At 40.1% G+C, this 12,306-nt stretch overlaps 1 protein-coding gene across 1 annotated transcript in view; it reads left to right on the top strand.

Annotated features, from left to right (window-relative positions):
- The window catches only part of DPH6 (diphthamine biosynthesis 6), a 175,354-nt gene extending 163,520 nt beyond the window's left edge, over window positions 1-11,834 (top strand). Inside the window, exons 7-9 of the mRNA XM_004712684.2 lie at window positions 3,774-3,868; window positions 10,707-10,794; window positions 11,736-11,834. Coding sequence (XP_004712741.1) covers window positions 3,774-3,868; window positions 10,707-10,794; window positions 11,736-11,789 — 237 coding nt within the window. The 3' untranslated portion in view covers window positions 11,790-11,834. The remainder of the gene's footprint in view (window positions 1-3,773; window positions 3,869-10,706; window positions 10,795-11,735) is intronic.
- Window positions 11,835-12,306: the final 472 nt, after the last annotated feature.

Raw genomic sequence — 12,306 nt, 5'->3', positions numbered from 1 at the left:
CAATTGATGTGTGTATGGATTGGGATAACAGTTGTATGAGCCCCTAATAAAATGTTAAAATAAAAAAAAAGGAAAAGAAAAAAAAATTATTTTTCCTTATACCTTACCATTTACAAATATTTTACCACAATTTATTTCCTATTCTTTAAAAAAGAAGTCAGTAACTCTATCCTCCCTTCTACTTGACACTTCTGTTCGGAAGTGGCTTTTGTCCTGGTTCAAGTTTGGCCTGTCAGTGCATTCCAGTCAGGCCTTTTCCTGGGAGCACAGAGGGTATTGGAGCCCTCAGGAAGATAGTCATGCTCTCCTTGAGTAGTGCGGGGAGTGCCCACGGGCACGGAGTCGATGATGACTCCTAGCGACCCTCTAGCTAGATGCCACTCAGAAGGCCCTGTGAGAGAGTCTAAGAAATTTAGAAACTGATAGTCTCATGAGATAAGAGCCACACATGAAAGACTTCCAACTATTTCATATTTTGAATGACGATAATACTGATAAAAGAACTTATCAAAGAGAACTGTAAAAATGATTGGGAATGATTAAGTGCTAGCATGGAATAAAATCAAGTTTGAGCTGAAGCCAGAGACATGCTGGTACAGACTAAGAAAAAGTTACTACTTTCTACCAACAGGGTAGGCATTAGTAAATCTGACCTACAATTTTTAAGAAATCAAATTGAAGATTCCACCACAAAAATACGTCTGACTTCTTTACTTACCTAAACAGACTCCTTTTCTCACATGCTTTCATTAAAGCTACAAGGATTTTGGTGTTTTAGCAGAATAGCCATTAGAGAGAGTGTCTGGCAAAAGGCTAGCACGTGCTTTGTTTCTGGAGGGGGAGTGGTCTCTCAAGCATCGAAGGGCCGGTGGCAGTTAGCTCACTACCATCCAGTGTCGGCTTCCTCTTACTGCCGTTGTAGCAATACCCCAAGTGATGGCTTCCTAACAGAAGGTATTGGCCCACAACGCCGGGAGTAAACATATAAATGGTGGTCTCAGTCATGTCTTCTCTTTCTCTGAGCACCATCCCTGATTTCTAGTGACTTCTAGAAACTTCTCATTCCTTTGCTTGTAGATGGGTCCTCTTGATGGGTTTCCTTCTCTCTGTGCCCCTCAGTCAGTTTTGTTCTGGTTTCTCAGAAGTGATTTGGTGTTAGGACCGATTGATTAAATGAATGGATGTTATAGGAATATTTTATATTAATTAAAACAGGTATTGGGCTGTACATTAAGAATTGACAAAATTCCGTCTTAAATATTTCATGTTAAAAATTCCATCTTTCCTTAAAGATAATAGGTGGAGCATAGCAACCTCCATTATTTCTACCACTTGTAGGATAAAACATGCAAAATGTAATTTTTGAAATTTCATTACTCTTTGATTGAAAGTGGAAATTTCATAATGCCTCAGTAAAATAACATTTTATTATACATGAAAGCTAGTAAATGTTTAAAATTTAGTTGATTTCAGACTAATGCTTGACCCTATAAAGAGTTTCCAAGACTGTAAATCTTTAAGGAAGCAGACAACCTCATCCTTCTCCTTCAGAGCATCTGGTGAATTTGAACTAACCCACAGCACCAGATTGACCATAAAGGTGAATTAGAAGGTGTACTTGATTGAAAGATGTTGGAATGAGAAGACTAGACAGTTGGAGATCAGCAGAGAACAAAAGGGTATAGGCACTAGCTAGCAGAGCAAGAAAACATCTCTGAAATTCTTATCCAACCATCATTCCCCCTATAGTTTTATTACAAAGCATGCCTGTGTTTCATCAGGTATGATGTGGTGATCTGTTACCTTTCTCTGCACCTGTAAGGGCCAACTCTTAGAATTCTGCCTTGCTGGTTCCCTTCTTCGTGACGCCACAAAACTGTGCAAATTTACCTACCTTACTCGTCTTGTGGGCTTTTCTAGAATATGCCACTCAGTTTTCTTGGTTTTTTTGCTGTTTGACTTTGCTGGTATCTACTTATAGTGCCACTCACTTCAGTACTAATCCCTAGGGGGAGCAGTAGAATACCCGTAGATCCATCCTAAGGGCACATAGTCAATAGTTGAAATTTAATGGATTCAGAATAGTAGCACAATTACAAACATGCTGAAGTAAACATATAACTGTGCAGGTAAAACTGAAGGGCCTGTCCCACAGTCCCCAGACTGACCATGGCAAAGTAACAGAGCATCAAAGGAATCCCCCCTCCTTTGGGCTATGAGGATGCGGGCCTAAGAGAGCCTGTAATCCGGGAAGGCTGTTGAAACTCTGAAGGGAGAGAGAATTGCAATGATCAAGCCTCAACACCAGGGCAGAGAGATTCAAATCTGTGACACTCCCAGTTAAAATGCTCCCCAGCACAAAGCCTAGCCTTCTAAAAGCCAAACATCTGGATTTCTTGAATAATATAGCTTATATGGAATAAAAGTGAGGGATTTTGTTTGATTGTTTGCCTATTTGTTTTTTCATTATTGGTGTGATAAAGCAATATTACCAGCCAACCTCAACCTTTCTCAGCATGAGACCTTGCTAAGGCTTATCTCACAGTGATGCTGCAGGCCAGGGAGCTTGGTGTTTTGAAAGGCTTCTCTAAGGTGCCCTGGGAGCTCAGCCGTTAAAGTGCTTGACTGCCAGCAGAAGACCAGCATTATTCTTAACCCACTTGCCACCCTATCGGAGAACGATAGCTGCCCTTATAAAGACGACAGCTTTGGAAACCCTGTGGGAGAGTTCTACTCTGTCCCGTACGGTTGCTATTTGTCGTTATAGATGCCATGTAGTGAGTGTTTTGTGTTGCTTGTTGTAAGGTTGTCTAGAGGCGCCCTGGTGATGCAATGCTTAAGCATTGCACTGCCTCCAGCCTCTCTGTAGAACACTGTGGGCGTTGACAGACTTGAGAGCCCTGCGGGACAGTTCTCCTGTATTCTGCTATAGCAGTGGTTCTCAATCTGTGGGTCGTGACCCCGTTGGGGGTCACGCGACCCTTTCACAGGGGTTGCCCGATTCCTAACAGTAGCAAAATGACAGTTATGAAGTAGCAATGAAATTAATTTTATGGTTGGGGGTCACCACCACATGAGGAACTGTATGAAAGGGTCGCGACATTAGGAAGGTTGAGAGCCACTGCTCTACAGGGTTGCTTTGCGGGGAATCAGTTCACTTTGAGCAGAGAAAACGAGAATGGCTTCTCGGCAGCATTGGACCTATGCTTGCTCTCCGTAGCCTTGCAAGCCCTCTGATAGTAATGACCATGTAATAGCCGCATGTGCTGCACGCTGGCGGGCTTCTTTTTGTTCACACGTGAGACCTTCATTCCTGAGAAACTCCCTTCATTCCTGAGAAACTCCCTCAACAAAACTTTTGTTCCCCTTCCGTAAATGGTCAAAAATGGGAAGCCCAGGGTCTGGTGACATATATTGTCCTCTATTACATAATGACTTCATACCTAGCCTCTTTAAAATCCTTCTGAATCTAAAACTAGTGTCATTGCTCAAATGTACGGATTTCTCATTACATACAAAAATGTTGGGCCCTTTCAGCTTTTCACTGAGTCGTGGAATTATTAAGAATTGTATGCCTTACGATAACATAATTGTAATGGCTTTAAACCCATGTTTAAGCAAATAGGTAAAGTGGTTTTCCTATAGCTTGTGATTAAGTTTTGGAATTAAAATTTCCTGGATGGATTATTTTTTCTTTTTCAGGACAAAACAAGTGAGCGCTTCCTGATGTCTGAGTTCCCTGTTTATTTGAAATTTTTTTCTTCTATTTTCAGCTTTCTGAGAAGTATGGGGTCCATGTTTGTGGAGAAGGTGGAGAATATGAAACATTCACTTTGGATTGCCCTCTATTTAAGAAGAAAATAATTGTGTAAGATATCATTTAATTCTTCCCGTTCCTTAAAAGTTAAGTGATGGAAGCCACTTAACATGAAGCTTTAGGCAACTTTTGTTGGGAGAAATAGAACATGCCCTCTAAGTTCACAAACACTCAGTTTGTTTAACACGGGTGAAGTCGTCCGAATACCTAACTCAATACCTGGCAAGACAAGGCCTTCGGAGACGACTGTACACTTTTTAGACATTGCACTTTCTTTTACTCGCTGATTATGGCCTGCAGTAAAACTGGGACTTACGTACTGACACTTTTATCCTTTCATGAAGTGTGAATTGCTTGTGTTATTTATTTTGCATTACAGCTACATTTGATAAACTGCCACCTAAGTAGGCTGTGGGGTCCACTAACTCTATCCTCTTTTTCCTTTTTCTTAATCTTAACCACTTAGAATCCTAATGCTAAAACATTCTCTTCAATTATTTGTCGTTATTTTTTATACATCAACTTTGTTCTCAGATATATTCAGTTTATGGTGAGTGGTGTCATTTTTTTTGCCACAATTTGTTAAAATTAATGTTAAAGAAAAGCAGGAAATTTCCTCAATTTTGTTACATTCCTTCACATGATTTAATTTATGTTGCTCTTGTATGTTGAGAGAGTGCTTTATCTGCTTTTCCCAAGCTTTTATGCTTTTTGGAAAAGATTCTCAGAATTATGCTTGATTTCAAAAACTACATCTGATGAAAAAGGTTAGAATTTTATATCGAATGGACAGCTTCTCTATTGTAACACTAAGAGCCATACTTCTCTATACAGATTGCTAATGAGAGAAGGGATGACATAAGAAATGTCAAGCCATTCTTAGATGGATTTTTCTAAAATATACATTTATCTAGTGAAAATAATCGTCATTTTTCTTATCATATTACACTGTTCACCAACATCTATCTCCTTCATGTCCTTCTCAGTTTCTTACCATCAATAACAATCTTATCATAGTAATGCATTTGGCAAATTGTTATCAAGTACCTATTGTGATTGTCCTCAAAGAATTCTATTGAGCATCACCGTAGACAGAGGTAGTTCCTGCTTTCAAAGGGGAGGGAGGGGAACCCATCTGTATATCATTATGTTCATTGTTTGATACTGGTAATTGCTGTATAAGGTGATAAATAATAAAAGTCATAATGACAAGTTTGTAGCTGGCAAGTCATAATTCTGGCCCAGATAATTCCAAAATAATTCACAAATGAAGTCCATGAGTTGTCTAAAAAATAATATTGTCTGATTATCCAAGAAACAACTCACATGGGAACATCTAGGGTGGCTGCAAAAGCAGATGCCTACACTTTACGGTGGGTAATATAAACGTCTTTATTTGCCACAAGACAATTAAAAGTTTTTTGTTCATTTTTCTGAAAAGAGAAATTGGGCCAAATAAACTGGGGAACCTCCGATCTAGTGAGTGGGTTATTAAAAGACTGTAAATACACATACAAGAGATAATGACCATTGTCTGAATATGTTAGGGAAAGCGTCACAGAGTGCCCGTTAGGATACCATAGGGGAAGAAGGAGCCCTGGCCGCACAGTGGTTAGAGCACTTGCCTGCTACCAGGAGGATTGCAGTGTGGACCCACCACTCACTCCACCGGAGAAAGAAGTAACAGCCTGCTTCCATAATGATTGCAACTTTGGAAACCCTCTGAGACAGAATCAGCTCGATGACAATGGGTGTGGTTTTTGTTTTATTTCGTTTGGTTTTTAATGAGGACATGTGTGAGTCCATGGGGGCTATATGTAAGCATTTGGTGCAGACAGGTTCATGTGTTTGTGCAAGAGGGTGAAACAATACCTCAGCCCCAACTTGGCAAAGTGATCTTCGAGTAGAGAGGTAGGAACAAGCATCATGGTTAATTTCATAGGATCATGACAATTCATTTTTCTTTTTTTAAATCATTTTATTGGGGGCTTGTACAACTCTTATCACAATCCACACATCCATCCATTGTGTCAAGCACTTTTGTATATTTGTTGCCATTATCCTTTTTAAGACATTTTCTTTCTACTTGAGCCCTTGGTATCAGCTTCTCATTTTCCCCTCCCTCAATAACCCTTGATAATTTATAAATTATTATTTTTTCATGTCTTACACTGACCAGTGTCTCCCTTCACCCACTTTTCCATTGCCCATCCCCCTGGGAAAGGGTTATAGGTAGATCATTGTGATCAGTTCCCATTATCTCCCCCCACTTCCCCCTTACCCTCCTGGTATGCCTACTCTCAATATTGGTCCTGAGGGATTTATCTGTCCATGTTTCCAGCTCTTATCTGTACCCATGTACATGCTCTGGTCTAGCCAGATTTGTAAGGTAGAATTGGGGTCATGATAATGGGAGGAGGAAGTATTAAATAACTAGAGGAAAGTTGTATGTTTTATGGGTGCTTTACTGCACCCTGACTGGTTCGTCTCCCCCACCCCACCCCACATCCTTCTATAAGGGGATGTCCAGTTGCCTACAGATGGACTTTCGGTCTCCACTCTGCACTCCCTCTCATTCACAATGATATGTTTTTTTGTTCTGCATCTTTGATGTCTGATACCTGATCCTATCAATACCTTGTGATCACACGGGCTGGTGTGCTTCTTCCATGTGGACTTTGTTGCTTCTCAGCTAAATGGATGCTTGTTTATATTCAAGCCTTTAAGGTTCCAGATGCTATATCTCTTGATAGCTGGGCACCATCCGCTTTCTTCACATTTGCTTATGCACCCGCTTTGCCTTCAGCGATCGTGTCCAGAAGGTGAGCATCATGGAATGCCAGGTTAATAGAACAAAATGTTCTTGCTTTGAGGGAGTGCTTGAGTAGAGATCCAATGTCCATCTGCTACCTTAATACTAAACCTATAAATATATGTACATAGATCTATTTCCTCGTCATATATAAATATATTTACATATCTACATGTCTGTATTTAGACCTCTATAAATGCCCTTTGCCTCCTAGTTCTTTCCTCTATTTCCTTTTTCTTTCCTCTTGTCCCACTATGATGTTCAGCCTTCATTTGGGTTTCAGTAATTCCTCTTGGTTACATTGCCCTTGATCAAGCCCTACCAGACCTCCTACACCCTCCTCACCATCAATTTTAGATCACTTGTTGTTCCCTTGTCCCTGGATTTGTTATCCCCCACTTCCTTTCCCTCACCTCCCCCTCTCCCATGACCCCCACCCCAAACTATCTGTCTCGTTGTTTTCTCCTCCAGATTGATTATCCAGCCTATCTTATCTAGACAGACATGCAAAGATAATAATATGTACAAAAACATGACAGAGCAAAACAAAGCAATAAAAGAAAATAAAACAACAAAAACAATGACATAAAAAAGAATAACCTATAAATAGTTCAAGGTTTATTTGTTGACCTTTAGGAGTGTTTTCTTGTCAAGTCTAATGGGGTGGCATGCCCTGGCCCCAAAGTCTATTTTTGGTATTCCCTGGGGACTTCATTGCTCTCCTCCCCTTGATGTTCTGTTGCATGCCCTTAGTGTTTTGCCTCAGTGTGGTGGGGTCAAATGGGGCACAATTCCCGCACTTTGTCCAGTGTTGTCCCCCATCGTATCTCATAGGGGGCCAGCCCTATGGTCCTCTGTGTGCATTGGCTGCTCTAAGCAGGAATATCATCCTCAGGGCTTGGTGGGCCAGGATGTGCTCCACTCTCTCTTCCTCCCCCTTCATTTGCTCTTGTGTGCTTTGATCAGACATGTCCCTCCCCCTGGGCTGTAGCTTCAGTGGTGTCCTCTGAAGTGAATTCTTCTGGGTGGAGGGTAGGCTGTCCACATAGTTGGGATTGGGGCCGGCCTCTCAGACTTCTCTATTGGTTCTCTGCTTCATGCAGTATGTTGCATTCAAATCTTGGAGGGGTTTTTTGTGTTTTTTTAAAATGAGGGCTAGGGCCTGCCCTGACACTTCAGGCTCGGGCATCAGGAAAAGAGGCAGTGGCCTACCCAACTGCTCTTACACCTCCTGTTTCCACTAATGCAGAGTGAGAAGGAGCAGAGCCAAGCTTTTAGCTGTGGAGACCCTTCTGCGTTATGAGTGTTACAGAGCAAGGCAGCCAAATGGAAAAGATTGTCACTGTGGCAGAGTTGTTCATAATCATCTGGATTAATCTCTGGATAGTTGAATAGATCCTGTCTCTGAGTTCCAGGGATAGAGAACTCCATGAAGCAAATGGAGCCATGCAGTAGGCAAAAGTTGTTTCTGGTGCTGGTTTATGGAAGAGAAATCCAACACTGCTATCAAGCAAATTCCTACTCATAGGGGCCTTGTAGAGCAGAGTAGAACTGCCCCTGTGAGTCTTCAATGCTGTAAATCTTTACAGGAGCATAAAGCCTCGTCTTTCTCCCATGGAATAGCTGCTGGGTTCAAATCGCGGATCTTGCAGTTACCAGCCCAATGCACAATCCACTCACTGTGCCACTAGGGCTCTTTATGGAAGAGAAAAGAAGTGTAATTGTAGCATTATTCCGAGTCTAGAAACCATGAAATTGAGATCTAGTCTCCCTCCGTTGACTCTGACTTGTACAAGTGACTGAAGTGATGGTAGTCAATTAACTATTAGGGAATTAATAAAATCATAAAAATTACATGCTCCTTCATCTGCTCCTCAAAACATTGTATATTTTCTCTGGATCACAATCTCAGTCCAGAATGCAGTTCTTATGTCAATTGAGCCATTTGCCTGCCATCCTCCTTCTGTTTCCAGTGGTCACAGTGTCATGAGAAGGGAGGGCTTGTGACATTTTACTGCGGGAGCACTGATTGGGGTTAATTATCGTTTTGGTGCACTCCATTGTCAAGGATATCCAACCCAAGTTGCTTAGTTTAGGCATAATTAAGGATCAGGGTCAGTTTCCAAGGTGGGGTCAGAAACAGAGAGATTCAAATGTGGTGTAAAAGTGAGGTCTTGAACAGCAATTAAGATTTGATTCTGATTGTTAAGATAGGAGCAGAGCTGGTCACTAAAAGACATGGAGAAATACGATTAGGACTAAACAACCAGGCAGGGATCGGGCCAGAGGGACAGGTAAGTGGGCCTCCTCCTCCACACTCGCTTCCTCACCCTCATGGTGTCTGGAGGCATATTTTTGCTACCTCACAGGAACCTGTGAAGTCAGGGTCCATCTTTCCATAAGGGTTATCTTTAATGGTTCTATATGTTATTTCATAACTGCTTTCCATTTAAGCTCAGAGACGTTATTTTTCCTGAGGATTAACAAAGGGCTAATTTGATAATACAAGTTCAGAAAGGACGTTTGTTTAATCAAGCATGATTTCTCTATCTTAGATCTTTCCAAGAGAAAATAGATTTTGCTCATGAAAAGTTAACATTTCAGAACTAAGTACTGTATTTTGAAATATCTTCTATTTCCACTAATTAACTTTGCATTACAAACTGGACTCCACTTTTTTACAACAGTGACAAAAATGTATTTGTTGTGTTACCACTGTTAAAATGCCCACATTATATTAATGTAAATAATGCAACTAATTCCTGAACCATTTAAGTGATACCCAGGACTTCTGCTTTTACAAATATGGCTGAAATGCAAAACATTAATGCTTTCTTAATAAACAACATTAAAAAATAACTAGTTTTTAGAACATCACCCATATTGTTAGTTATTCACATCTGCTTTCCAGGATATCTTTGATAAAAGTTGAGTTAATTTACATGTATCCAAATGGTGTCAGCAAGCAGTTCATACCACTTTATGTGAATATGGTAATTGCTATGTCAAATAATCACCTTTTTAAAATCATTTTATTGGGGGCTTGTACAACTCATCACAATCCATACATTCATCCATTTTGTCAAGCACATTTGTACATTTGTTGCCCTTATCATTCTCAAAACATTTGCTTTCTACTTGAGCCCTTGGTATCAGCTCCTCATTTTCCCCTCCCTCCCTGCTCCCCCATCCCCCCATGAACCCTTGATAATTTATAAATTATTATTTTGTCATATGTTACACTGTCCGATGTCTCCCTTCACCCACTTTTCTGTTTTCCATCCCCCAGGGAGGAGGTTATATGTAGATCCTTGTAATCAGTTCCCCCTTTGCCCCTCCCCTTCCCTCCACCCTCTCAGTATCGCTACTCTCACCACTGGTCCTGAGGGGATCATCTGTCCTGGATTCCCTGTGTTTTCAGTTCCTATCTGTACCAGTGTACATCCTCCGGTTCAGCCGGATTTGTAAGGTAGAATTGGAATCATGATAGTGGCGAGGAGGAAGAATTCAAGAACTAGAGGAAAGTTTTGTGTTTCATCGTTGCTACACTGCACCCTGACTGGCTCGTCTCCTCCCCGCAGCCCTTCTGCAAGGGACAGATAATGACTTTTAGTAGCAATGATATTATTGTGTGAAGAGTTCATCCAGAGCTGGATGCCATCACCAGTACTGCTTTTGGGAGGGATAATTGAGATTTTGTATAAATCACAGGGTGAATTACTTCTTGAAAATGAAAAGAATAATGATGATAAAGCACTATTGTTTAATGTTTATCCCATAGTACACAACTTTGTTAAAGTGAAATTGAAAAGAAGTTTAAATCTCAAAATGTCTAGAAGAGTTTTGAGTGAACCTGAAAGTGTCCTTATCAAGGAAAAAGCCACCAAACTTCTTTTTTTTTTTTTTAAGTTTTATGTACCTAATCCTTCTTTAAATTCAGTATAGGGTTCTTAAAGATCGATATCAATGAAAATAAATACAAAATTAGGATTGTTGGTCTCTTCTAGTTGGTAGCAGGGATTAATTTGCCACAATATATATAGCAAGTAAATCCACTCTAATTGTTTTTCATTTCAGGGATTCGTCTGAAGTAGTCATGCATTCAGCTGATGCCTTTGCACCTGTAGCATATCTGCGCTTTTTAGAAATGCACTTGGAGGATAAGGCAAGTAACCCTAGAATCCACAGTGATTTCATTAGAAATTGAGTATGTACCTCGACTCTGTACATAAAATTCTAGTAGTGGTAGTAAAAATTTCTCAGATCCTCAGTAAATAAGAATTTTGCAGATTTTTATCATTTCCAGAGCACTATAGGAACAAGAGATAATACAGTTCTTAAGATGTTGCACTTGGGAATGGAAATCAAGCAGTGAAAAGACAGAACATTATGTAGACAAATACTAAATTGCCTAGGAAGCTAAGAGTAAGGTTTATTGTGTATACGCATTAAGAGAAAGATTTGGGGATGAATTGGATCTTCTTTGCAAAAAGTCTGAGAAGGGAGCAAAAGAAACAAAAGCTTTTCAAAACTATATCTGGGGGAAAGCAAAGCAATACTTTGAAGATATCTAGGGGGAATCGGAAGTGAAAAATGGAAAATGTAGGAGAAATATGTAAGCTTTCTGTTAAGTCCATTAATTGGCAAGAGGCAGCAGAATATCGCTTAAAGGTGTCTGTGGACTATGTACAGATAGGGATTAGATTAGATTACATCAAAAGATCTGATTCTTGACAAATTTGCCTTATATTTATCACCTGGAATGGTTAGCTGAAATTATGTGAGGCAATGAGAGTAGTGACAGAAAAAAGATTGCAGGAAACCCTTTGCATCTTTCATATTAAATCACCGAACTTCAAGGCACACCCATCGTCATGTGGTAGAGATGTGTGTGTATATATATATACACATATGTATATATATACATATATATACACATACATACCGTTTACCTGAATTGCTCACTATTCACCTTCTTGTTTTGATTTTTCATTGATCATCATAGTCCAACTGTCCTACTGTAGAAAAGAATGTTACTTCCTCAAGGTGAGACATTTACTGCTACTGAATAAATATGAGCACATTTTTCTTTCTTTTTCCTTATAGGGGTTACCGGTGGCTGACAACAATCGAACATCTAATTTGATATATAATTCTTGAAAAGCATGTTGCACGTAGTTTATTAAATTATAATTCATTAAGATATTCTGTTGGAAAACACATTATTACATTTTATCAATCATTTTGATCAGATATTTCTTAAGCGCACTTTTTGCTTGTTAGGGATGTAGTATTTGCAGGGATGTAGTACCATCAGAAGTGATTAATGGAGACAGTGATTCGCTGGGGAAATGTGAGTGCCTGGCTCTTTAATGCTGCCAGCTTCCTCAGGATCACTCTTCCTCTGTCTTTTGTTGATGCCCCCTTTTCATCTATGCCATATATACATTGTGATATATGCGGGCAGGTCAGAAAGCACTGCTACAAAATCATAGAAATGTTTGTTAAGCCAAACTGTCAAAATGGGACGCTTTTGTTTCTCATCATATCCCCCATCCCGAGATGTATGTACTTCTGAAAGCTGGGTTTCCATCACTGCGCCCCTCCCCCAAAGAAGTCTGCCCTCTGAGATTTACACCACATCAAAACAGCAGTTTCGGTATCCTCAAGGGACCCA

Source organism: Echinops telfairi, unplaced genomic scaffold (genome assembly GCF_000313985.2).
Source record: "Echinops telfairi isolate 266 unplaced genomic scaffold, ASM31398v2 ScPeMD7_18;HRSCAF=68, whole genome shotgun sequence".
NCBI lineage: Eukaryota > Metazoa > Chordata > Mammalia > Afrosoricida > Tenrecidae > Echinops > Echinops telfairi.
The sequence above is the reverse complement of the archived record's forward strand: the minus strand, read 5'-3'. Positions and strand labels throughout refer to the sequence as shown.